Source organism: Pyrgilauda ruficollis, unplaced genomic scaffold, assembly GCF_017590135.1.
Source record: "Pyrgilauda ruficollis isolate IOZ18807 unplaced genomic scaffold, ASM1759013v1 scaffold73, whole genome shotgun sequence".
NCBI lineage: Eukaryota > Metazoa > Chordata > Aves > Passeriformes > Passeridae > Pyrgilauda > Pyrgilauda ruficollis.
Genome location: NW_024529155.1, coordinates 2,226,723 through 2,253,641, shown reverse-complemented (window position 1 = coordinate 2,253,641; position 26,919 = coordinate 2,226,723). Strand labels below are relative to the sequence as shown.

At 40.1% G+C, this 26,919-nt stretch overlaps 2 protein-coding genes across 3 annotated transcripts in view; one reads left to right on the top strand and one right to left on the bottom strand.

The window, feature by feature from the left end:
* The window catches only part of MRPS35 (mitochondrial ribosomal protein S35), a 13,610-nt gene extending 1,225 nt beyond the window's left edge, over nucleotides 1-12,385 (top strand). Inside the window, exons 2-9 of one of the 2 annotated variants that reach the window (XM_041485983.1) lie at nucleotides 500-543; nucleotides 1,401-1,568; nucleotides 1,961-2,021; nucleotides 2,994-3,133; nucleotides 3,540-3,649; nucleotides 4,117-4,186; nucleotides 8,192-8,283; nucleotides 11,938-12,192. In XM_041485983.1, the coding sequence (XP_041341917.1) occupies nucleotides 500-543; nucleotides 1,401-1,568; nucleotides 1,961-2,021; nucleotides 2,994-3,133; nucleotides 3,540-3,649; nucleotides 4,117-4,186; nucleotides 8,192-8,283; nucleotides 11,938-12,043 (791 nt within the window). In that variant the 3' untranslated portion in view covers nucleotides 12,044-12,192. Of the gene's footprint in view, nucleotides 1-499; nucleotides 544-1,400; nucleotides 1,569-1,960; nucleotides 2,022-2,993; nucleotides 3,134-3,539; nucleotides 3,650-4,116; nucleotides 4,187-8,191; nucleotides 8,284-11,937 lie in introns of both variants that reach the window. The other variant, XM_041485982.1, reaches the window with a different exon arrangement.
* Nucleotides 12,386-16,254: 3,869 nt separating this feature from the next.
* On the bottom strand, nucleotides 16,255-19,607 carry MANSC4 (MANSC domain containing 4). The gene is made up of 3 exons (XM_041485998.1): nucleotides 19,379-19,607; nucleotides 17,834-17,968; nucleotides 16,255-16,925 (listed from the first exon to the last, which is right to left on the bottom strand). Exons 1-3 carry the CDS (start codon nucleotides 19,605-19,607, stop codon nucleotides 16,255-16,257), a joined length of 1,035 nt encoding a protein of 344 aa, XP_041341932.1.
* Between the last annotated feature and the right edge of the window lie 7,312 nt (nucleotides 19,608-26,919).

Here is a 26,919-nt window from a genome sequence, read left to right as displayed (position 1 = left end):
CGGCGGGCCCCCCCCCCCCCCCCCCAGTTCTAGAAGAGAAGCAATCCAATGTCCAAACTGTTCATGCAGGGGTTAGTTGTGCTGCAGAGTGGCACAGAAGAGGGTGTGAAGCTGTGCTGTCACAAGGAAAGGGTAGAGACATTGCACTCTCCTTTTGGAAGTAGGAACTCTGAAATTTATCCATCTTTTACTGCTGGTAGAGAGTGATATGTGACTGCTGTGTGGGAAAGAGGAAGGGGAGCATAGGAATGAAGGCAAAAGTGTCCTTCATTTTTGTCCTCCAAGTTCTTTTTTATCTTCTTTTTTACAAAATTAATTGGTAATCTTAAGTTTTGAGTATCTGATCTTCCCCTTCTTCCATGTAAAGATTGGGGAGTATTACTGGATACTACAACAAAAACATACAGAATTATGATACATTTTTTGCTCCCAAAACTATAGAATAATTTATTTTAAAAATATGTTTTTGTTAATCTCTTTTTTTTTCCCCTTCTTTCAGGTTCAGTAAGGAGAAGAGGCAGGACACCACAGTTTGTAAGATCAGTAAGTACTGAAATTTACAGGTAGCTCAGGTGTTTGGGAAAGTTTTCTAAGCTGTGTGTTGTGTCAGTTTGCCCAGCAGCCCCTTCTGAAGTCACATCCTGGTGAAACAATCCCCTGGGACCATTCCAGGTCAGCACCTGCCTTCTGTAATCTTTTCAGTCTATGTTATCAAAAATATAACACTAAGCTGATGGTTAACTTGCACTGGCACCATGTAGTGCAGGTCTGAAAAGTAACTTAAAGTTTCATTTCCAGTAATCCAGACATGTCAGTGTTGTTTTCAGACTTGACTTTACAGGATTTGTGGTGCTTGCTTTCTGGCATAAAGCTTTTCTTTTTCTAAGAGCATTTGACTGAAATGATGGTCAGTTTTTGGAGGGTATAAGCTATTTCTGCAATATACTGATACATTGTCCCTACACTGGAATTTCTGTGTCAAGAAAATTCAGCATTATTAATTGTGAACTATTCCACACCTACAGAATTCCAGAATTTTAGAACTCACTGTGTTGTCCCCCACCACATGTTCAGGCCCTTTAGGAAATAGAATTTGCAATTCTGTATTGTTTGATTCCCCCTCCTGATTTATCCCAAGGCAGGAAGATGGCAAGTTCTTGTTCCTAAGCATCTCTGCCATCGAATGCAGTGGAAGATTGGGAAAGGCCTGGTAGCTAAGATGGAAAAGACTTTCTGCTAAAAATTCCTCTACAAATCAGCACTAACTTTGGCTGTAAAGGTGTCTTGAAATGTCCAGCTGTGGGAATTGGTTCTTGAAATCATTGTTTGATGTGTTGCTCCTGCCTTGTCGTACATCCTGTGTATCTCCTGTCCCACCTGTCCCCGTTTCCCTTCATCAGGCTGCACCCCCCAGGACAGAGAGGATGGCTGTGGATCAGGACTGGAGCAGTGTGTACCCAACAGCAGCTGCCTTCAAGCCTGCCTCTGTGCCTCTCCCAATCCGAATGGGTTACCCAGTGAAGAGAGGAGTGCCTCCACCAAAAGAAGGCAACCTAGAGCTTATCAAGGTAAAACATGTGCCATGGCTGGGGGGTCACTTTGAAAGTCACTGTTCACTAAGACTGCACTGCTTTGATTGGAATATTTGTCTTGGAGACTCCTTTCTGCTGTTAAGTCACATAATCCTCTCAAGTTTCTAAGTGGTAACAAATATAAAGTTAATTAACAAGTGAATGATATCAGGAGACTTTTTAGGATGATCATGCCTGTGACTTTTGTCACAGAGTTAAGTCTTTCCCTAAATCAGACTTGAGAAGAGTCTGCTTAAATGAATATTTCCTTAAGTATTTTATATTGCTTTAGCAAATGTGAGAAGTGTAATCAGATTTCCGTAATGCCCATTTATTCTGATCAGACAAAAAAACTATTATTTTGATAACTCTTAATGTGTCTGTTTCAGATCCCCAATTTTTTGCATCTTACTCCTCCTGCAGTTAAGAAGCACTGTGCAGCTCTTAAAGGTGAGGGGGGGGGGGCGGGGTTTGAGGGATTTTTTATTTTTTTGTTTGTTTAGTTGTTTGTTTTTTTCTTTTTAAACCATCTCTGGAAGTTTTCAGACAAAGCAAGACGTAACTGTGCGTGATGGAGGTGAGGCATGGTACACTTGTGGAGCTGGTTATTCAGCTGGCTGTGGCTGGTACTGTGTCCTTTCCTGCTGCTGCCAGGAGTCATCCAGGTGGTAGCAGATAAGTCTCGGGAGGTTGTCAGCACGAGAGTAAGACTGAAATGTTAATTTTGCACGAGACCTTGCTTGAACTGATGAGTTGATAGTTCAGTGCTTTACTGAAGGTGAGTGACGAATGTGACTCAGTTCTCAGAGAACTCTGTCATTGAACAGGCTTCAGTCAGTAGCCATTATGGGCTGCATTTAATGACCAAAGAGCTATTAATATGAGACCCTCTGAGAGCAGGGTCTGCTGGGGAGATACAGGATCTACTGGAGACCAGGAGCATCCTTCCACCCAGCAAACCTGTGAGGGGAACCTGATGGACTCAGGCAGGAAGGCTGTTTTGTGATGAGGGTGGTGAGACACTGGAAGAGCTTGCCCAGTGAACCTGTGGATACCCCATCCTGGAAGTGTTCAAGCTCAGGTTGGACAGGGCTTTGAGCAGCTGGATCTAGTAAAAAATCCCCATAGCAAGAGAGTCACTTCCAACCCAAACCTTTCTATGATCCTGTTTGGCAGTTGTGAGACTGCACCTGCAGTGCTGTATCCTGTTTTGGGGAAGCCGGTACAAAGAGAGACATGGCAATACGGGAAACAGCAGAAACACTGCTGTTACCTAAATGAGTATGGTTTCTAAGACTAGTACTTTTAAAAACATACATTGCAATACATTTGAAAGAAAAAAAACACCCAGCCAAATATACCAGAGGTATAGGTATATAATATGCAGATATTACTCAGAGTGTTTTTCTCTTTATTGTACAGATTTCTGCACTGAATGGCCAAGTGCTCTGGACAGTGATGAGAAATGTGAACAGCATTTTCCCATTGAAATTGAAACAGTAGATTATGTTTCTTCAGGGACATCTATTCGGAATTCCAAAGCAAGGGTGGTGACCTTAAGAGTAAGTAGTAGTTTTGGTAAACAGCCTTTGTTTCAAACCCCTAAATGCTTGGCTTTCTTTCCAAACATGGAAGTGTGATCTTCTGTAAGGAAATGAGAGAAATGGAGGGAATTCAAAATCACACACAAGTGAGTATGTCTTTGTGTTCCTGACCAAATCTGTCCATTCATATTCACTGGCCTTGGGACTTGTAAGGCGATGTGGGGATGCTGTGCAGGTATATTGTTTGAATACTCACATTATTCTTGCCTTATGTTAATACTTCAACGTGATATAATCCGAAGAAATTCTGCAGATGTATCCTGAACAGCTCTCCTTGATAGAAGATCTGCCTGTCTCAAGTACTTCCAGAGTTCAGAGTTCGGATTTTCCAAGGAATTAAAGTTGTTTTCTCCTTTTCTTGAAGGTTAAACTTTCTAACCTGAATTTGGATGACCATGCAAAGAAGAAGCTCATTAAGCTTGTGGGAGAGCGGTACTGTCAGGAGACAGATGTGCTCACAATTACAACAGACAGGTGAGCTGCCAGAAGGAAACAAAAATATTGTAGCAATGCCCACAGCTGAGAAAGGACTGGGTGTCTTCCAGTAATACCAGTTATTTTCGTGGTGAATTATTATAATTTAAGGCGAAAATGGGACTTAATTAACACTACTCCTGTTATTAACTGTTAAAAACACGTTTTGAAAGATTTCAGACTTAATGTATGTTGGATTCCACTTTGGCACAGGGGGCAAAGAAGTTTCTGATGTCTCCAGAAGATTTTTAAATCCTCGGATATTGTATATTTTCCTGCTGCCTTGCAGCTGCCCATTCTTGTGTGTTCTTGTTACTCAAGCTGCCATGATGTTATTCTTGGTTGTGTGCAACTGAGAAGTACACAGGAATCAACCACTAGTTTCCTAAGATTCCCTACATTACACAGTACAAAATATGATGGTAGGTTTTAACCTTTTATTCAGAGAAATGTTTCTGCATTTCCAGGTGTCCCCTAAGAAGACAGAACTATGATTATGGCATGCACCTGCTCACAGTTCTGTACCACGAATCCTGGGTAAGCAGTTGTGCATGGACTCTCTAAATGTGCTCTCTGCCATATTTTAAAGTAAATGACCTTACAAGAGAGCATTTTGCAGGATTCCAGACTACTGTCTGTTGATTAGAATATGTCTTTTCTTGGGCTCTTCCTGGGCTGCAGTAAACCATGGCTGTCATTTGGAAGTGTTCTTCTTAAATGCGCTCTCACATACCTTGTCTCAAGCTGATTGCTTTTCTGAGCTCCCTCTTGCTCAGAAAAGGGGCAGCCTTCCCACTTTCTGACTACAGATGTTCCTTTCACAGGGAATTCTTCACACTTGTCTCCTATATTTTTGTGGTTGTATTGTTGCCCTTCAACAATTTTACAGGCATTTTTTAGAGAAAAAAATTGAGCAGTCTGAACTGAAATTTTTGTTGTTGGAAATCCATAGTAATGTTTTGGATGACTGAACTTTGTTCAAATGTCCCATGTCACTATCCCATTGTTTGAGACAGACAAAGCCTTCATCATCTCCATATGTCACTCTTACAGAAGTTGTACCTTATCCACTGCTAAAACTCATACTTTCTGTTGTCAGTTGTTCTAGAGCAGGGAATGTCTGTATTTAGCATTTTTTATGAATTGTTCTTGATTTTGATCACTGCAGTGCTGATGTTAAGAACATCCTAAGGAGGATGAGATATATTTCCCTTTCAGTGGCAGTTGCCTTGAAGGATAATTTTGTAATTGTAGAGTGCATCAATTAAATCGGTGGTGAAAGATAACATTTGCTGTAGATTTCAAGTACACATGGATGTTTTTCTCCCCAACAGCATAACATTGCATTGCAAATCCTAAATTAATGGCAGACTAGTTTCCAGTGTTAAGCAATGACAAGAGAGCTAGACAGTGCTCACTTTAATAAGTTCAGACAAACACCACGGCTGTGCTGGGCTCCAGCTTTAATTAGTGCTGGCAGACAGGGCTATGCAATATTGATATGGGAGTGTTCAGTGTGTGTTGAATATGCACAAGTCTCTTGCATTTTTATTACCTTTCATCCTCCACGTTAATGTTTGATGAGTTTGTCAATCAGTTGTAATTGTCTTTGATTCCCATGAAAAGTTAATGGTTTCCTGAGACATGGGTTTTTATTTTGTGGAACATGGTTTTTTTTTCCTCCCTGATCAAGGATAATGCCTTTTAATAACTTGCTGAAAGGTAGTTTAGATCCATTTTGTAAACCATGAACAAACAGTGTGTGGTTTATTTTCATTTACATGAACTTTACTGTTGGAGGGGGACAGACAGGGCCTGGCCTTTCATTTAGGCAGAAACATCAGTCCTGTTTGCAGAACTAATTGTAGGATTTGATGACTTTCCCAGCAGAGTAGTGCCACACTGCTAATACATGTGGCTGATGGAATTGAATCAAAAGATGAGGGCAGTGTTCTATTCTTGCTGAGTGAAGGAAAGCTGGATCCATGTAACTTCTGCCCTCAAGCCTGAAAACTTTGCCCATGATCTCTTTAAATGTGGCAGAACTCCTATGATTTATGTAATATCTGGATTACTGCATTTTGTCAATTGGGATGCATAGGGGGAAATGTTACATGCAGAGATACATCAGGAAATGGAATTTCAAGTGTAATTATGTTTTAGTTGCCAGCAATGCATCATCCTTTTATTACAGTTACAAATGCAGTATCAGACCCATGAGCAGTTATTTTAAAATAGTCTTAAAAATCTTCAAAACCTAAGAATGTTCATTTATTTTCTCATTCTAAAATACTTGGAGATGTTTTGCTTCCTGTTTACTAGTTGTCTGGTTATTAATCAGATATTTATGTTTTATTAGCTTTCAGAATGTATTAATTAGATGGCTGACTTGGTCCAATTAGTAAGAATTTAATTTCTCTTCTTTCGACTTCTTCTGTGATTCCTTTCAAATTATCCCCCAGGATTGTGCCTGGATTGAATTAATCAGGGAAAGAGTGAGCTATATTGATGGATTATTAATCAGCAGCTTAACCAGTCGTATTCTTTTGCTGCCTTCAAATGCTGGTACTGCTTGATTGCTGTAACATTACTCCACACTGGATGTATGTTTATGGTACAAGTGGTTTTTAAAGAGTTAGAGTTTGCTGCCCTCGAGTGGTTGAAAGGATCATGGATGGATTTCTTCACACAGCTTGGATTAATTATTTATCACTGAAAAATCCAATGCTGTCAGGAGTTGAAAGCAGGAATGAGAAGCAAATGCAGCACAAAGTCAATTTTCCAGTAAGGAAAAACATTAGGAGTAATTAAATTTTTATTTCTCCTATTCCATGTGGTGTTTCAGCATACACAGAATGAGGGAGAGCAAAGGATCTTGATTCAGCCTTGCTAATCTGGGATCTTGAAAGATTACTAAAAAGTTTTCTTGGATTTTCTATTCTCCACAACTTCTTACAGTAAGAAACAGAAAGGTGAGGGAAGGTAAAAAATGAAGAATGGGCAGGCAGCATGGCACTGGAGGTTTAACTAAAATTTATCAACCCTGCAGCTGTACAGCTGTGATTGAATTTCAGGGGAACTACTTTTGCATTTCTTTTTAGAGCTTACAGTGGTAAGGCACCGGTGGGATGCAGTGTCTGTGTTTGCGTGCTGAATGGTTGTTTTTACATGGCCACTGATGATAACACTCAAATCCATCATACAGCTTTTCTTTAGGCTTCATCTTCATTTTTTTCAACTACAATCATTTTAAGCCATTCCAAATAAACATAATTTTTACCACTTCAGGTCATGCTAGTAATACTTGGTAACAGCAGAATTTTGCAGTTTCATAATGGGAGTTTACCTTGTAATTCAGCCTAAAATATGTGGTAAGGATATGAGTCCACTGTTGAAACCTAAGTAGGTCTCTGGCTACTTAGGATTCCAAAATTCATGTTGGGAACACTCAGGATGTTATGACATGGGGGTTGTAGAGTTGCAGTGGCAGGTGGAGGAGGCACTCAAGTCTTGCTGAAGCTCCCTGGGCACCTTTAGTATCACTGAAGATGTTCAGGATGAAGCTCCTGACTTGGGGACCTTAGAACAGTGAAGGGTGATGTAATTGTGCCCTCCCCACCTAGAACAGGCTTCTCTCTCAGTGTGGTTTAAGTAATGCAGACTGAGGCTGAAGTGAGGCTGGTCTCTAAATGTTGGAATATGTCCTTTGTTTTGGACCATGGATTCCATTGCATGCTCACCAGGAGTCCTCATCAGTAGTGGGAACCAGAAAAGGTAAAGCTAAAGTGGCTTTATCCATATTCTCTGAGTTCAAACATTTAAAATCAAAGAAGGGAGGTTTCCTGACAGGAAATGTGTATTCTAGTAGAGGAAGGTTACACTTTTTTTTTGTAACTTTTGTAACCAAAAAGGATGAGCATTCCAGCAAAAGGTTGAATTAGGAATTATCTTTGTAGTATTTCTGACTGTTGTAAGCTTTTTGCAATACCTTGTGTCTAAGCTCCATGTTTCTTATTGCTGGAGGAACAAGGCTCCTTTTTGATGCATAAATACAGTTTTTGAGGCTGTTCAATTTTCAATCTGTGTTGGAGTCAAACAAAGTCTCGTGGGGCATAGGCATTAATAAACTGAACAGAAAATCATCAGACTTGGATTTTTAATATCACTGATCTCTCTTGATGAGATCAAAATCTTATCTGGTCAGCCTTCCAAAAACAAAGTGAGGTAGATAAATACCTTACAAATGACCCTTTCAGAAACCTGGATTTTCCAGAAAATGCATGTAGCTACTCCAGGCTGGAGAAATTAGGTATTGTCCTTAGTTTTGAAAGAGACTGATGGCAACTTTCCTGAGTTAGTTACAGAGCCAAAGACTAAACTTGAGAGCATCGTTAATTATGGGAGCATCTCTTGTGTGGTATTAGTCTTTGGGGCAGAGTTCTGTTTTTGTTTCTCTGCTTGTTCTCCTTTTGTGTAACACGTTTGTACCTCACTGGAATTTTTATCCTCATAGTTTCTCTTGATTTTTCCTTGACCCTCTAGAGGTCCTACCTGTCCTGTGCCATTGCTGTGTCCTGGAAAATACAGTTCTGCTTGTTCAGAAGAATGGATTTTAACTTATTCCACATCACCAAGTAATTATAATCTCTGTATCCAATCTCATATGATACAAAGAGGTTTTGCCTTTCTACAAATTTCTGTTGATATTTCTAAGTTGTTAATTAAATAGTACAGATCAAAGTGTATTATATCCAAAGAGATAAGCACATAATTGTTTTGGCAACTCCTCTTAGGATTGAAGGTTCCCAGTGACTTGGAAAATGTTAGCATAGCTGTCATTTATTAGCTGAAATCTAAGATTATTGTACCACACAGGGCATCCTTTATTTCAATGCAATACAAAGATATAGGTGTATTTATTCCAGGCTATACAGAGTTTGAAATTTGACTTGGCATTTAAAGAACTTTTCTTCCCCTCAAAAATAATCCTTTTAAAATACCTGGTCTTTGCTAAACAGCATTAAATATTTCACTGTTCAAACCATTGACAAGAAAATTAACCAACATGAGTCGTGTTTTTAATTGGCTTCAAGATTTCTATGTGCCATAGAGAAATTTTAGTTAAAATGGTTTTCCCAAAAGGAAGATCAGGGAACTGAAAATTTTAAGCCTCTGTATCACTACAGTAACAAAACTGTGCAAATTGAACAGGCAGAAAAAACCCCAAGCACGCTGATGGTGAAATGCCTGCTTAAGAGATCCCAGATTCTTTCCTTTCCTTCTGCACTTCAAGGTACCATATAAAGTGAAGCCTTTTGTTAATGGCTTACATGTAAAAAGCAACTTCACTGTTCAAAGTCTATTTTAGCATTCATACTCTTTCAGAATTCAGATTAAGCACTGTAAAGACTTGTAAATCTCCCAAAATACTGGTTTAAACTGTAGCATAAAAGATTTGCTTAGAAACAAAGACTTACTATGTTTATGGCATTGAAAAAAATAATTCTTTATCTTTGCATTAGGAAGTGAAAAAGTAGCCTTTTATGCCTCTTTAGGCATAGGTTTAGATCTTTGACTTTATATGGAAAATTGTTTTCTGGTGTTTTGGTTTGGGGTTTTTTTAGTCTTATTTTAAGTATTTTTAAGAGGAAAAGGTTGAAAGTATCAGCTGAATGCATCTTTAGCCAAGCTGGATCATACTAAGATTCTGTCTTATGTGTGATAGAATGAGGGAAACCATTTTTAGTGAATTCTTCTTTTTAACCTGGTTCACAAAGTGGGGGTTCTAGGAAAATGTTACACAATATCACACTTGGATTCCACTTCTCACAGTTTTATTCTCATTTTTAAGACTGCAGTTTTAAAACTGGTGAACAGTTTTTAACATGTTCACTAATGTGTTAAATCTGTAGGGGACAAAAATAATTCAACTAATAAAATTTGAGTGATAAAGACCTGATTTTTGAACTTTATTTAATTGTCCTTATTAGTTTTATTCATAACAGTTTAAACTGAGGCTGCAACATGTGTAACATTTCCACTGTGCAGGCTTCATGGTGCTTGTCTACCTAGAGTATGTTTCCAATCGCCTGTGTAATTCTACAATCACTTTTCTTTTGCAGTAAATTCTGTTGAAAAGGTATCAAAGTTTTAGTGGATACAGTTTGCAAAAACTAATGGATTTGGAAATCTCCCCCTACTGTCAAATCCCTTCCTGCCTTCCCCCTCACCTCCCACCACACAGTCAAGATTTTATTTTAAAATCCATGTTGACATCATCATTCTGCTGGGAAAGATCCCAAGAAAGAAATACTCAACAGTTGCTTTAAAATCTTGCTTTGTAATGCTCACAAGAGGTAGGGAAATCTTAATATGTTTATCTGCATGCATCTCCAGAATCCTGTGAGTTGCTGTGTACAGAGAAGGATATTCCTGAAGAGATAAATGTAATACTGTCATTAGTCCTTGTCTCTGCTGTGACTTAGAGGTGTTTAAAAGCCTCACAGGGGTCTTTTGTTTGAACTTCAGACATGAGTTCGGTCCAGGGAGTGACCAGCAGTGATACTCATATTCCCTTACTCCTGAGAAACCCTATCCCTGTGAGAGAGGCTTTGGCTTGAAAATTCTGTTGGAGTTCAGGGGAAAGAATGTCTTGGATAGCCACTCTGCAGATAGCCAGGGGATGTGTAAAGCAGGATGATGCTGTTAATTTAAAACTTTAAATCCCTACCCTGGATTGCAGGGTTTGTCAAACAGACAAGGAACACTTCACTGTGCCCGCTTGTTCCATTAATGTTTCAGCAGTACAGGGCTACAGGATGTCCTTTTGTTCCTGTTTTTCCTCTCCAGAAATTGAGTGAGGTCCTTTTACTCCTGTTCTTTATTGTGTCCAGGGTTTAATGTCAGTCATGTGAACCTCTGAGCAATGTGAATTGCTGCTTCTGACTAAACATTTGGACTCTGACTCAAAAGACAAGAGATGCCATTTACCAGGTGCAGTTGGGAAAGTGTTTTAAATTCAGGTAGAGGAATCCAAGCACACAAGAGTTGCAGGGTGAAAAAAAATCTTGGGGCTTAATTAAAGGTTGTTGATGCTTAGTGGAAAGAATAACCTTTAAATAAACAAATGAAAAACAATACCAACACACACACCCCACCATACCTCCTTCCCAGAAAAGAAACAGCAAACAAAACCTACCCTGAACAACAACAAAAAAACTCTCCTCCCTTGACTTGCAAGATGTTTGTTTGGTTCTGCATAGCACAGCTAAAAATTTACTGAAGAGCCCTTTGTGGCAAGTCATTTTAGAAAAGCCAAAATTGGTATGATGTAAAGGCTTTACTATAAGGTTTCTTTGAATATATTTCCAGAGAAATGCAAGTTTTATTTAGGCATGATTTTATAACAATTGTAAAAAAAACATGAATAGCAAAACTAAACCCAAAATACTTCAAATTGTGATTCTTACATAGGTGAGGTAATAGAAAGATACGACATTGGTTACATCAGTAAAGTACTAAATAATTATAAATACTCAAACATATAGCCTGCAATATATAAAAATGCAAATATATCACTGAAGCATCTGTATTTATCAAAGTACAGTAAAAAATAGCAGGTTACACAACATTTGAAATATTCCTTAAAATTCTTTAAAGGCCTGCTGGAGAGATGTTGAAAGACAGAATTGATACAGAAGAAGTGTATTTACAGGTACTGGGATGGTATCTTCTGTCAGTGCCCTACTTATTCTGTCAAACTTTGCAGCACTGATTAAATAAAGATCAGCACCTTGTGGATAGAGATTCTGTTGAGCAATGTATTTTGCAGGAAGAAGAAATGTATTTGTTGGTGGTGCTTTTCTTTGTGAATCACATCATGGGTTACTCGTTAGGCACTGTCTCACTTTCCCACCAGCCAGTGTAGCCAGACCAGAACCCTCTGCTAGGGACACAATAGCTGGGTGGCTGCTTCCAGAACTGCAGTGGTGAGGGCTCTTTAAAATTACTACTTTTGCAAGGTTTTTAGTTATTCATTATGTACAGTCCATAAGCTTTTTCTCCCACTCTGACTCAGTTGTATCTGCCAGATACAGAAAGAACCTGATGAGTGGGAGAAACGAGTTCATCCTGCTCATACAGGCTTGAGTTACAAGCCTTGCACTCTAGAGGAGGAAATACCTTCCACCATGAATGCAGTTTTTAAAGGGAAACGCTATGAGAGATCAATTTCTTCAAATTATTGTTGCTTTGTTTCAGTCCAGAAAAGGTTGTCCATTTTCTTTCAGAAAACTGAGAAGTGGGAGAGTGAGAAGTCTGAGGAAGACATGGAAGAGTATATCTGGGAAAACAGTCGCTCTCAGAAAAATGCCTTGCACACACTGCTTCGAATAAAAGCCTCAGAGAATGTCAGTAATGTCACTAAGGAGGAGCTGCTGGCATCTGAAGTGGTTAAGAATTACAGAAACTCAGTCATTGCGCTTAAAAATGAAGGTGAAACAGAAAGTAACATGGCTCAGTACAAGGAATCTGTGAAGAAATTACTGAATATACAAGCATGAGAAGAGCAGATCTGCAGGTACACCTGATCAATACAGGGATGTTCAACTACTGTGTTAGTATTTCTAATGATATGGATGTATAATTATTCAGAACTTGAGCCAAAAACTGAAACTTGACTATGAGTTAAGTCCTGTCCATGAATCTTGTCCTTTGAATAAAGTATGTTTGGATTCATACTGGTAACTTGAATGTTTTATTCTGTGTTCTGTTAGCATGGTCAGTCCTCTGCTTAATCACATTGTGATTTCTCACATTTCTTTGGGCATTTAACCTAGAGCAACAATGTCAAAACTAATGAAATTAGTTAATACTTCCACTAATTAAAAGTCTGAAAATTAGGAGCTTTAAATGCTTTTCAAATGCCATTCAAATTTTTGCCTATGTATAAAATGAGGATAATGTTGCCTAATAGTCTGATTTGGAGAGGTGTTGAAGCACTCTGGACCAAGTTGAATTTCTTAGTTATTGTGAGGGCAAACAAATATCCCATGTAAAAGCACCTGTCTCTAAAATAAGGTGGAAAATGGAATGGTAGTGGGAAGGTGAACCGGCAGTTGTTGAGAACATCCCAGAGTACCTGGGACAAGAAAAATTATAAGAGTTGGTGAGGTGAGTTTGTAACTAAATAGGAATGGACTGAGCCTTGTTACCCTCAGGCCTTCTCTCTTGAATGTACCCAGTCTTTTCAAGGAAAGAACAAAGTTTGTAGCATCCTATGTAGCACAGAGAAAGGATTATATGGATGATTATTTTAGATTTGATTTAGATTCATAATTTGTAATTGAAAGAAATTGATTTAAAACTCTGGAGTCACAATTTTATTGCCTTCTCATGATTAAGGAAAAAAAAAACCAACCCTACCAAACCTTGAAAGGACATAAATAAATCTCGCTTTTATTCTACCTTCGTGGCTTAGTAAGATTTCAACTTAGAGAGAAAGTCATTCTCTAGAAGCGGCAGAGGGAGTTAAGGATTCTGCACACCTATAAAAGAGCTGCCCATGCCAGCAGCTCATTGAGGAGAAACAGTGTAAGAATAAAGACATTGAAAGCTGAGGGGCATTGATTCCTGCAGTGTTCTGTGTGCTGGATTCACTCCCTGCTAGGATTCCTCACTGTGTGCTCTGTGTGTACATAGCCAAGGAGTGCATCTGTTCCCACTGCCAAAACACTGTCAGTTTAGGAAGGATTCTTCTTAGGTCAGGATTGTTTTCATATGGTGAGAGACTTGAGTTTAATGCAGCATTTTAATTCCTATGAGAATTTGCCAGAGCTGTACTAAGACTGAAAATGTTTGTTCTGTAATCCCAATTTTGCACTGACTGACCTGGTTCTTTAGTAGTCCTTCCTTTTGGATGTGTATTAATGTAAAATTTTAGCAGAAGCTTGATATGGGGAAAGTTTCAGCTGTTATCAGGTTGCTCCTTTATCCAGGGACCATGAGGGTAATGTTTAAAATTCCCATTTGAAATGGGAACATCTGTGTAATTCCAAATCTTCTCTGTAGAGCCATGAAACCAAAACAACTGAGGAAGTAAGTGCAGTTTGACTCAAGAGAGTGGTGCCTGAAGTTGTGCCTGGCTCCGTTCCAGAGGCAGTTTGGTTCTAGTACGTGCACAGGAGAAATCTGTTTCCTTAATTAGCTTTGTCAGTGCCTGCACAAGGGCTGCCCTAGGAGCCAGCCTGGGGAGCCAGTGGTGTGTACAGGGCTGGCAGGAGCAAGGCCCTGAAATGCCTTAAGAAACCCCAAATCCCTTAAGTTTGCTTTTCTCACAAAGCTGTCCTTCTGTACTCAGGACATGTGAGCACCTGAGAAAATCCTCTGCAGCGGAGGACATCCCAGTTTTCCTTTGCTTTTCACAGAATGGACCTAAGCAGAACTCTGGAAGTCATGGCTGAAACAACAATTTGACCTTATGAATAATAATGTCTGGTAGAAAGAACAGCACAGCAAGGGAAGCTGACTTTGTCATTAGCTTCACAGCTAATTGATGGAAAACCTAAAATGCATAGGCTTCTCCAGCTCTCTCTGAAGTGTTCAAACTTAACTTATGTACATCCTATAAATGTTTTAAGTAATACAGGCAGGATTTAAGGTGACTGTCTCTTGAGCACCAAGTGTCTCTCCCAAAAACAGATGATGCCTGCTGACCAAGAGCAGTGTTGGGATAAAACTCAAACTTACACTTGTGATTTTTACTGAGGGTTTCTATGTTACAGTACAGAACTTGTGTAATGCAGTGGGCAGGACAAAAGGCAATTTGGATGCTATTTTGAGCTCTTGGATGTTCCTCTCTGCTTTTCTGCTTCTCCCTCTAAACTGTTTGCGTTTGAAGGTGACAGTATTTCTCTGTGACTGTGCAGAATACCTGGAACACTGGGATCTTAACCCCTGGGGGAGCCTTCCTAACCTCAAAGATATAAAATAAAGCATATATTTTTAAGAAGTAAACTACACATCTGTATTTTACTGTACCATATTTTTGCATCATCCATCTCTCTGGAAGCCTTGCTGAAGTTTAAAAACTGAAGAGTTAGAGACTAACAGACTTACAGGTTACAGCAGCTCTGCAGCACAATAATAAACACATCTTTAGCACTGGTCACTTATTAATGTGTCACGTACATTACAATGTGAATGACTGAGGTGTGCATCCCTCTGTGCACACCTCTGGGAACTTTCCTTTTATCCCCCATATAAACATTCCTAAGAGTGGGCATTTTTTCCCCTGTTTTCAGGCATAGTGATGCCTGAAAAACCTGTCAGTTTTCGTCTGAGAACAGTAATATCTTAACAGTACAGAGTAGAAAGGTGATGGCCCACATTCACAGTTTGTTTCCACACTGATACTGTAAGAGCTAAGTTCCTTAGACAGGCTTTTGTGGCTGCAAGTTCAGCAATAGAACATAAATATATATATTATGGATTTAAACATCTTCCCCTGTCCTTGATGCATGATTAAATCATGACTTAGATTAAAAAATGCATTCTTTGCAGCATTATAAATTAATGAGTGAGGGGCATTGTTTTACCATAGTGATGCCTCAAACTGCAAATCTTACTTTGTGAAATAGGGAGGAGACCTTGTGCACTCTCCTGTCTTCAGAAACAAAAAACAAGTTGGTATTCCAATAAAAATCCCAAGTATTAAACAACTAATTCTAGCATGAACTGTGTATGCCTCTGCAATTGAAGATAACAGAGTACCAGCAATGCTTGGCAAAACCCTAGGCTAAGAAAACTGAAACACATTATGCAGCTGAAACTACAGGGCCATGCTTAGGTCAAGAAAAGATAATTTTTCTAATCTAAATTAGATGAAGCTACCTGCGTGTAAATTCTGTATCCTAAAAACTACATACAGTTATGTAGCAATAATAATTGCATGTATATCCCCAGATTTTCTGGAGAAATTATATTTGGAATGGAGTGCTGCAAGGTCTTGAAGTTTGAATTGCCTTCTTGGCAGCACTCAAGACTACAAAGTGAACACAAGCAGAATTTTAATGGCTGATTCAGACTGAAGAAAGGCATGCAAAAGTACAGACCTCGTTCTTTACCAAGTGTTTCTCTGAGTTTAGGTTTAGCCTTTCTTTGGCAGTAAACATGATCATTTTGACCTTTTCAAACAAAAAGACAATTTCATAAGTCATTTGTGTATTCCTGCATTACATGGGATGTTTATTCATTCGGTAGCAAATAGACAAGTACAAAAATAACTATGGCAGGATTTCTCATCCAGTTAAATAATTCTCTGCCACACAGACATGCCAACACTGCAGCTGCACTGAACCTGGGGGAAAGTATTAAGTATTTGTCAGGCATTAATCTGCATCAGAATGCGAACCATAATGGTTCCAACAGTGGGAGCTGTGAGTGGGTGTTTCCTACCTAAAGAGACAGGGAGTTGTGCTTCATCTGCTAAGAATTAAATCATAACCAAAATATTCTGAACTAAGCTATCACTGCTTCTGTGAGAGATGTGAGCTGGTGTATGGGGTGCATTTTTAAAATCCTGTTTGTTCCAGAGCCAGGATGGTGTTTCACAGATTACCTCTGACAGGAGCATATTTTATGAGCTGTCTGGACATGGTTGTTGTCCTTACGGGTTTATAGTGACCTCTCCTGCAGCCGCAGTGCCCGGCTGTGAGGGCAACAGTGCAACAGCACAGGCAGAGCAGAGAGGAGCAAAGGACAACAGGAATCAGCCAGACCCCCAAAGCTGCAGCTTCCCAGGCAGCTGCCTCATTATCTGACGTGGAATTCCTGCCACTGTAGCCTTTGGTTTCATTGAGGTGTTGCTTGCTGCTGTTCAGGCGAGGAGGGGTGGGCATGTGGGATAACACCTGGGCAGGCTTGGGGCTCAAAGCTGAGTGTGCAGTCTTGTCTGAGCTGGTGACTGACCTGCTGCTTGTCCTCTTATCAAAAGCAATGGCTGCTGGGGAAGTTTCTGCCCTGGAATAGGCAGTACCTTCATTTCTCTGCACTGTCAGACTCCAGCTGGGGGTGGGAGTGCTTGCTGGTAAGCCATGGCTCGTGGCAGCAGGTGGAGCTCGGAGCAGAGGAGAACATGACGTGGTTGCATTGGGATGTTGGCATCTTCTCCCATCAGAGGTCTTTGTGCTGTGCTGCCTCTCAGATTTACTTGCTGAGGAGTAAACATTTGGCTCTTGGGATTTCAGTTTCTCAAAAATGAGAAGATCTGGATCAATCCCTATTGAATTAGGATAATGTTAGTTTATTGCTAACAGCTTGTCTGCACACCCACAAAAAGGATCCATGGAGACAGAGGCAGGGCAGGGAGCCCAAATAATGCCCTTTTGGATTGGAGGTGTCACTGCCTCAGGTTATAGGACACCTCATGGGATGCAAGGGATGTGCATTTTGGGATTGCACATGACTTACTATGGGATGCTTAGGGAAGGAACCAAAGGTGAGGAAAGGGTAGTGAGGGTAGGGAAATCCAGGAAAGCTCTGTGCGTGTGACAGTCTGCACGAGCAGCTGGAGGGAGGCTGCATCCTGGGGGCTCAAACATCCCAGTGGCAGCAACTGTTGAGTCTGGGGTCCAGACTGGGCACCCAGAGAGCATCTCAGCCCAGCTGCTGGGGAACTTTGCATTGTATATATGTGTGTGTATATAGAGACATATTTATGTATTTCCACTAACACAAAAAGCAGGATGAGCAAAGGTGCCCCCTGTGTTGGTGTGCTTGCTTTATGTGTTTGTCCGTGTTACCTGTGTGCTCAAGGTGCATTTGCCTAATGAAAATAAATGTTCAGCCTTGTTACTGCTTGGGTCTGGGGACACGGAGCGGTGGCAGCCTCCTCTCTCAGTCTCTCAGAGCTGGGAGGGTATTTTGGCCAAGCACAGTACTGATGAGGTACTCAGAGCATGAATCTTGAGAGCATGAATCTTCAAGCTCCTTTCTCACTGAGTGGAAGAAAGGGGGGAAGTATTTTCAGAAACAGCTATATAAATGAAAAAGGAAGTAAGTCTTCATCTTTTTTAGCATTGTGTGTTACTTCAGGAGATCATTTAGCACAGCAGCTGACCAGGTATCATTTTAACTTTTCCTATAGCTGCTCTGTTTTCAGCTTTTATAAATGAAATGTCTAATTACCTGTTGTGATGTTGTACAAAATGACATCAACTCCGGCCTTTAGAATGCAGCTTTCCAAAGCTGGGCAAGACATGTGCAGGCAGTTCCTGTTCTCATGAATGGCTCCATGGTAGAACACTGCTAGATTGCAGGAGACTGGAAGCCATAAAGAACAAAGCTGAGCTTCTCAGCAGAATGACCATTGCATTTTGCAATAACATAATAAATAGCATCATAACATGTTATGATGTTATTTAACATCAGAAGTTCATTATACTTGCCCAGATCCTGTGGGAGGAGAGACCAGATCCTGTGGTTCTCTTCTTATCATATAAATTAATTGAGCATACAGTCAAAAGAGAACTTAAATTCTTATTTTACATCTGGACTAGAACAGCCATATGAGTTCTACTTTTGTATCTCATTAAATAATAACTGATTTAAAGTCCTTTGAAATGCCCTCTAATGCCTCTGTTTTAGTTAAGATAGTAACAAATTTTGTTTGACTATATATGATTGTAAAAAGGAGATTTCAAGTTACCATTTATTATCACTGTAAGTATCCAGTCCCATGTCGAGGGAGATGAGAAAAAATTTCTTGTCGAGATAGAAACAATCTTGCTGAAATGTATGTAATTTTTCTCACTTCACATTATTTAAGATAGAATTTGACTCCTCCGAAGATTGGTGCTGGAAGTTATTTATGTCACTGTCAGGTTGTGAAGGTCATATTTTTGCTCATAATTCAAAATATAATCTAAATTTATATTGACTTTTTTTAGTAACTGGTACCTCACTTTCATCCTCCAAAACCTTATCCCAACCCCTTTCCAGTCTGGAGAGTTTTGAAAATTTAGGCACCACAGACATGCAATTCATGTATCCTTCTAAAATACACTCCTGTAGAGTACAAGTGCAATGTGATACAGAGAAAGTACAAAGCTTAGGACAAAGAATGATTTTGTTTGTTTTTACTCTGAGCCTGAGTTTACCAGGCTAGAGAAAAGGGGTGGCCAGCTGAAAACTGATATTATTTATTGTTATAATTTAGTGTTAGCTGGTTTGCATGGTATAAACACGGAATAAGAGAGCGCTTTCCTCAAGGAAAAGAATACTCTTGTATTTCAGAGAAGGACAAACTGTGTGTCCCCTCCACTCTCCCTCTCACCATGTCCTAGTCTGCTGCCATTCTGCAGGAAGAGAATGCTGTTGGAATTACTGTCACTGGTTGTTCTCTATAATACAGATGGGGATGAAGTCTGAAGAGTTACTCTCTTAATGTTGCTATTGCCTACAAGCTTTGTAACAGAGATCTAAAATTGCAAAGCAGACCCTAAGATTTTAGTGTGTTCTTAGTGTAGTCTTCTGAAAAAATACAGACTATCAATTTCCTTTCTGTGGGACAACAGTTGCAATGTGGCTCTGCTTTCCTGCCTGAAAAAAAAAAAAATTATAGATCCTCCTTCCACCCCCTCTATTTCTTCTTCAAGTGAAGCACTGTTTATATAAACATTACCCAAAATGGGGGGTTCAGTGTGTGCCACGATCCTGCCAACAAGCACTCACCATTGCTCAGAAGGCAGCAGGTCCTGCTGCACTGCTGGGGGGAGATTTCCGCATAGCCCTTCAGCAGCTGCGCTCCCCTCCGCCGCGACTCCCGCACGTCCACCAGGAGCCCCGGGAAGCGCCGGATCCAGCAGTTCTTGTAGAAGGCAGTGGGCGAGCAGAGGCACTGGGAGTCCCCAGGCAGACCCAGCAGCAGCAGCACTTGTGCCGCTGCCAGCAGCAGAGCCATGGCCCCGTGGCAGGGCCTCAGGGAGCCGCCCTCTGCTCCAGGGCTGCAGCAGCACTGCAGAGACCGTCCCTGGAAAACTCAGGATGCTGCCAGGTCTGCCAGGGGCATGAGCCAGGGCAGGGTCTCCTCCAGACAATGCCCATGGTGCTCTTTGGGCAGCTGCTGAAAGAAAGCAGACGTTTAATGAGCTACAGAAGATTGTAAGAGTTATTATTGCTGTTCTCTAAATAATTATTTGGAGGTGGGTTTTGAGACACAAAAGGGACAGGCTGTTTTTAGTCATTCAGAGAACTTGTTTCTGTGGTCCCCTCTTTGTGTCTCTTGTCCTCAGACCAAGGCACGCAGACAACCTTGAGATTTGGTGAATAACAGCAAGCTCAGCACCTTGTTCCACCTCTCTTTGTTCAGGAACACTGCTACACTCAGTACAGAGAAGCACCTCTGTCTAGGATCTGAACACTTTGAGTTATCTGGTGACTGCAGAAATTTGCCTTCTCATGCTAACACATGAACTGAGGTGGAGATCTGTTCCCCTTCCTACACTATTTTGATTGCAAGAATAAAAAAATTTTATTTGCAAAGATCTAGAACCAGATGGACACTCTATGACCGGGGAGGGCTGGAACCTCCACTCAAGCTATGATCATGTTCTCCCATAATAAGTTTAAAAATATTGAGCAGTCCATACAAGGTTTTCTGTTAGGAAAAGACCTGTCAGAAAGAAAACACAGCTGACACACAGGGAGATGATTTTTCAAGTACCTGGTCTGAAACCTGAAACTCCCACATTTTTTTCTTAATAGGACTAAGTCTGATCCCCGCTTCCCACGTTATGCTTTTCATACAGAAAAGCTTTAAAATATTACAATAAACTAGTTGATTTAAACCCAGTGTGCTGTACAGTGAGGTTGAGAGACTTAGGCAGAAGTATGGTTTGCAATAAAAATTGTGTGTTCAATATATAAGAATATTTTACACAGTGTTTTTACTTTTCAAGATTGAGATCAAGGAATTTCTTCCTTTCCATATGAAGTGTAGATCAGTTAAGTGGAGTGGGGAGAGCCTCAAACTCATCTTAATTATTCAGTCATTACAGGTGATGTTTGTTTTTGCATAACTAGGCTCCCAGTTTGGAAATGAACTGACAGGTGTAATATTTTGTTCCTTACACAGCTCACTGGAAGATAAAAAAGCCCAGAGCAGGTTAACCCCTGTTGATCTAATAGCAAGGCCAAGGCATTATTTTATTCAATATATATTATATTATTGGAACTATAACTGGGAGGATTCCAAATAAATGTCTGTTGTGGGAAATATGAGAATTAAACTGTTAGAAAGAGGGTAAGTGGGTAATTCTTCAAGCCTCTATCCTGAAAAGCAGCTCTTGGCACTCTTGTGTTGTTTTATTTAGTTTTGGAGTTTGATATTTTCATCTCTGTGATAATCAGCACTTAAAACCTTAACTATATTTTAAAATACCTGATAGCTTGCACTCAGTGGACTGCACAGGGAAGCTTTTAGACATTTATCTACATTACCACAAGTGCTATTGACAGTGTATTTTTTAAAATATTTGTTTCAGCTTTCCAAATATCCCAAGGTGTCACTTGATTTGGAACACACTCAAAATTTTGACAGACATGCCTGTATTTTGGCATTACTTCCTGTAGTATGAATTAGTATCATTTTCAGATCTGTTTTGTTCTGTAAGATTTGCATGCAAAAATGTTGATTTCTGATTGCTTTTCTCACTCCTACTCTTCCCATATCTCCAAGAAGAGAAACCTGGAAGACTTTGAATAATCTGGGGAAGCACTTAACAAGGAGATGAAAAGTATTCTTTCCTCCTCCTCTTTTCCTAAATAAATTTTAAGGGCAAAAATAGCTGCAAGGAAACTTTCTTTTTAATGAAAGATAAAGTGATTAAAACAAGTAAATAAATGGCTACTTTAGGCAATTTCCTTTAAAAACAGAAAACTTCTATTAAATTTCACCATCTTCTGCCAGCTTCCCCTTAATTTCACTTTGACTTTTCAGTGGGAAATGTAAATTAGTGCTGAAATTTTAATTCACAGATATTTTGCAAGAAGGAAATGCCCAAGTCTTACCTGCAAACCAGTGACTGATTTTCCATGTGCTCTGCAAAGAGGGACCAAGAGGCTGCCACTGATACAGGGGGGTCTGTGGCCAGCACCAGACCAGCACCAGACCAGCACTTCATGTTATTTAGAAACTCCTTTCATCCGACTCCTCACATTTCCTCCTGGAAGACAAAAAGTTAGGGGGCCTGTTTCCTGTGAGAATATGAATGTTTTTGCAGGCCTTTCAGTAAAAGAGATATAAATGGACCTGCCACGCTGGAGCAAAATGATCTTTTTCATGATCCTTCTTATAATCAGAAACAGTCCCTGAAGTTTCCCACCTGGGCCAGCAGTGAGAATGGCACAATCCAGGAGCTTCCCAGCACAAAGGATTCACCATCAGGCATTAACTCTTTTTTTTGCCAAACAGAAACAAAAGCATACACTTTTTCCCTATGAAGTAACAGACATGTCTTGATTTTTGGAACTACATTTACCTTTTATGGAATATATGGTACTATCACTCAGAATATGTAAAGACCAGAAAGGATCTATTTAGTTGCAGAATTATGGAATGGTTGGGTTGGAAGGGACCTCAAAGCTCACCCATTTCCATTTCCACCCTCTTGCCATGGGTAGGGACACCTTCCACTATCCCAGGTTGCTCCAAGCCCTCTCCAACCTGGCCTTGGACGCTTCCAGAGATGGGGCAGGCACAGCTTCTCTGGGTACCCTGTGCCAGGGCCTCACTGTCCTCACAGGGGAGAATTTCTTCGTGATATCCCATCTAACCCTGCTCTCTGTCAGTATGAAGCCATTCCCCCTGGTCCTGCACTACATCCCTTGTCAAGTCTCTCTCCATCTTTCTTGTGGGCTCCCTTCAGGCACTGGAAGGCAACAATGGGTTACACTGAGTCTGTCTCTTCTCCAGGTATTGTGTGACAAAGCAGTTGGAAAGTGACAAGCTGAGAAGTAAATCCCAGGCAATTCCCCAGGTGAGGTATGAACCTGCCCAGGCCCTCCTGTGAATGTTAGTAATGAATTTAATGAAATGTGCAGCTTAATCCCATGTGACATCAGCACAAAGTTCCCTGCCTGTGTTGTGCTCCACATAAGTAAACTGATTTTCAGGCCTGTGTTAAAAATGTCTTTACCTCATTTTTCTGAGATTCGCATATATATTTTCCCTTTATTATAGTAGTGGTAAGGTCAAAGTTTTAAGTAAGCCAAGTATATTGATAATTTCAGAATATGTCACTGTAACTCTGTTAAGGTATAAAAATTATGAAAGACTAATGTAATGAATCATGAAATAATGAAATGTAAATATGTGGAAAAAATTCAAACCAAGTCTGACATGATTCAAATAATGTGCTTGCTTTCTTTCTCCTTTAAAATTTTCCTTGAAATCAAAACTCTCTTGCAAAATATCTAAAGTCCAACAAAACAGCATTTTTTGAGAGAATTGCTTTGTCAAAAACAGCTATTAGTGGTCAGGTTTTGGTTTGGAGCAATGTACCACATTTTTAATGACTCTGACCTTCTCTGAGGTTAGGGACAATTGGATCCAAAGATTCTAGTTTCAGTTCCATCCTAGCAACATGGTAAAAAAAAGGTGAAATATTACAGTTTCTCTTCCTGGGGCTTCATACAAACCATTTTTTAAACCCTTGTTTCCAAGGGTTGCCAGGCCCTGAGAGTCTCTCGGAGCTTGGCTTCAGACTAATTCTGGCCAAACCTCTGCTGCAAGGCTGGGAGATGTGTGTTCAAGCAAAGAACAACACAAGTCTTAGCCAGATTAGATTTATACAAATATATATATCTAGTGGCACTGCAGATTAACTTGAGCCAAGTTTTATGACAAAAGGCACAATGTTTCGCAAACACTAATGAACAGATGCTGATTTATGGCAGAACTTGAACGGGGCAATCTTGTGGTGAATTTTACAGAGCTGGATTCTGAGTGGAAGTCCTCCACATGGATTACCATTAATATTACCTAGTTATTATGTACTAAAATTCAGCACTGCCTATCTACACCAGGATTAGAAAATATCTGCTGTTTTAAAAGCACCCAGTTCTCCTCCAGGCACAGCTGCACAAGAAATTGTGGATGCACAATGCATTTGTGCAGAGCAAACATCCCTAAAAGGGGATACAGCAGCAGACAGAGCACTCCAGCAGCCTGACCCCCATTCAGGTTTTGTCAGGGAGCATTCATTGCACCTGAGGGAGTTTCAAGGAAATTCTTTAAGAGGTCTGTGGTGTGAAAAACGGACCAGGCTGAAGGCTATTGCAAGAATTTACACTCTTCCACCTCCACTCTGCTGTATGGGGCCTGAACTTCTCATGATCCACAGAGAATGCCCACCACACACAGACTCTTGGAATGGCCTTTTTGCTGCCCAGACAGAGCTCAGGAGCACACACTTTAGTATTAATCACTCAGATGTGACTAATAAGTAGTTGATAATAATCTGTTTTCAAAAAACATGAGACTCCAAGTATCTTTTCAGTAGTGCTGCAACATACTTTTATTGCAAGGAATAAATAACCAGCACATTAAAAGCAGAAAAAATAAACAGAAAATATTAGGGAATAATGTCTGAGCAAGTGCTATTAGAAATAAGAGTGCTTGCTTTCTATTTTTTTTTTTTTTTTTAATAGCATTGCTAATGACACTGGGTAAGAAGTGATTTGTTTGGCTACAAATCTGAAAAGAGAAATTACCTTTATTTAGCAGATCATCCTTCACAAATGCTAGAGTTCAGCTGAAATAAAATTATGCTCTGGTTAGTTCCTCTCAGAAATGCCAAGATCCTTTAGAACACCAGAATTTTTAAATGCTGAAACACTGCAGGATAATTCCTATGTTCCATATATGCTTACTTTGTATCCTGTGACAGGGAAAATACTGAACAATGGCAGAAGTTGGCAAATCCTTTCCAAAAGACCAATTCCTGTCTTGAGTAATTCCACTGTTACTCAATGCACAGTTCCCTGGCAGTGCAGTACAATTCCCTGGCGTCTCAGAGGGCAGAATGTGGCACTTTATATTTTATATTAGATAGCATGGATACTATAAATATCCCCAGATTCAGTTCCAGTTCACACATTAGACTAATAAGGCTGAAAGGAATTCAATTTTTCCACTGTTTTTTTTTTTTTTTTTCACTCAGTGTGGTCCTTTCCTCAGAGCATTCAGGTTGGTGTTACTCTCTGGTTCTCAAGTATTATCCAGTGTCTCCCTGGCTTCACTTTCCTTTGTAGCAGTAACTCCTCCTGAGTCTCTGTGATTCCTTGCTTTTGTTATGCTGGGAAAGTCAGAGGGCTACAGAAATGTGTGCCCAGGCAGAGAAAGGCTGAGTTTCTCTGTGTCATGGTTGAATGGTCTATTACAATGGAGTGGCTGTATGAAAAAAGCTTCTTCCATTTCCACGTCTTTTTAAAAGAAAAGAGTGATCTCTCTTTGGCCTTGGAAGAAATTCAGACATTAACTACAAGGAAATAGTTCAGGCACCAGACACAGGGAAAAATTATGTAGCACAAATGGTCGAGGCAACCCTGGAGCAAGAGAGCCTTTACTGACACTCTCTGGTGTCTGCACAGTCCCTTTCTTGGCACTTGAGAACCCTTTTTCTTGGTATCAATTTGTCTCTCAGGTACTGTAAAGACAGGCCTGAACTGTCTAAAACACCTTGAAGACCTTTCCCAAGGAGCCAAAGTCTAGAAGACAGGTATTGAAATGCTGAGGAGCATTTGTCTTCCTCTCTGAGTGTCTTGTTCTTCAGGACATGTTCTTTTGTCATAAACTCATTTAACATTTTAGATTTAAAATCTACCATGATTGTTTTCATGTTTGATGCTTCAGCATGTTCTTGAAGGATGATAGATAGTCCTTCATATTTGTTTCAAAGATCATGCAAACCTTTTATGGCTCTGGACTACACATTTCAGCTTTGTAGCTCTAGAAATAGAGTTCAGACTCTGGAAAATACATTTCTTATTCACTTAAGGTACAACCAAGATGACTGCTGGTGAAACAGCAAAGCCTTTTCTTTGATTCTATTATAATAACATGTATTATTGATCTTAGAAGAAACCAGTATAACCCTAGAGTGGAAGACAGACAAGATTATCTCCACAAGAGTGGAACAAAAGAGTAATCCTTGCCTTGGTGCATTTGCAGTGTAAGTACTCTAGAAGAACATCACACAGGCTGACTGATGAGTGTAGGAAAAAACAAGGGACCTGTCCTGTCAGCACACTGGCTTAGCACAACTGCCCAGCCCTGAGCCTGGAAAAGGCACAGAGAGATGAAAATCAGCCCAATAAAAACAACTGGGTGAGAAAACAGGCTTTTTGTAAAAGTGGCCACTTAGTACTGCTGACCTCTTGGGCATGTGAGAGCTCCTGGGGAAAGCTGTGGGAGTCAGGGCCATCAAAAGTTTGCTGGCAGGAATAAAACACTACTGCATGCCAGAATTGATCCAGCTCATTAACAAATTTCATGGACTGTGAGGAAGAAGGACTGGAAATCCCAGGCAGAGTGGCAGGCATCTGGCAACATACAACTGGAGAAGAAATATTCCATCCACCCAGGCTGTGGTGTCAACACTTTGAGGCTGAACTTACCATAACTGACTACATGGAAAAAAACATTCACCAATTAGGAGCTAACTTACAAATCCATGAAACATAAGAGACTCCAAAGCAGATGTCTAAAGATGGCAATCCTGCTGTATTCCAACAGGGCAGCTTGCTGGTCATGCCAAACATGAGATCTCTGTTTTCCTTGGGAGTAAACATGATTACAATTGCTTGAAATGCCTGCCTGTGGGAATTAAAGGACAAGAAGGAATTAAGGGATGGACTCTTACTGAGGTAGTGAGACACTTGTTGTGTGGGATAATCTTTTGAAGGCTGAACCTGAAGCAGAGAAAAAAACAGCCAAGTGCTCATACTTAAACTAGGTGTAAGAAACTCAAAAAGCAAAATGTTGTGGTGCTTTATTAAGAACAGAAGACAGGAAAGTGGCATGTGAATATTAATTAAAAAATGAGGAAGAGTGAAAGAGGAACACAAACCAAGCAAACAGTGAAACAGTAGGAAAGAGAAGGTGAGAGGTGATGGTGACCCAGCTAATGAAGAGACCTCTTTTGGTCTGGTTGAGATCCTATAGAAAAGGATTTCAGAACATGAAATGGGCCCCTCAAAAGCACGATTATGAA

Bases quoted from the DNA above. Each gene is read 5' to 3' on its own strand.
- MANSC4 (XM_041485998.1), bottom strand. From the start codon at position 19,607: ATGGCTCTGCTGCTGGCAGCGGCACAAGTGCTGCTGCTGCTGGGTCTG. The intron at 17,969-19,378 runs GTGAGTGCTTGT...TATGGCTTCCAG, and splicing joins CTGCTGCCTTCTGAGCAATG to TCTCCTGCAATCTAGCAGTG. The intron at 16,926-17,833 runs GTAATTAGACAT...CTAATTCAATAG, and splicing joins TTTGTACAACATCACAACAG to GGATTGATCCAGATCTTCTC.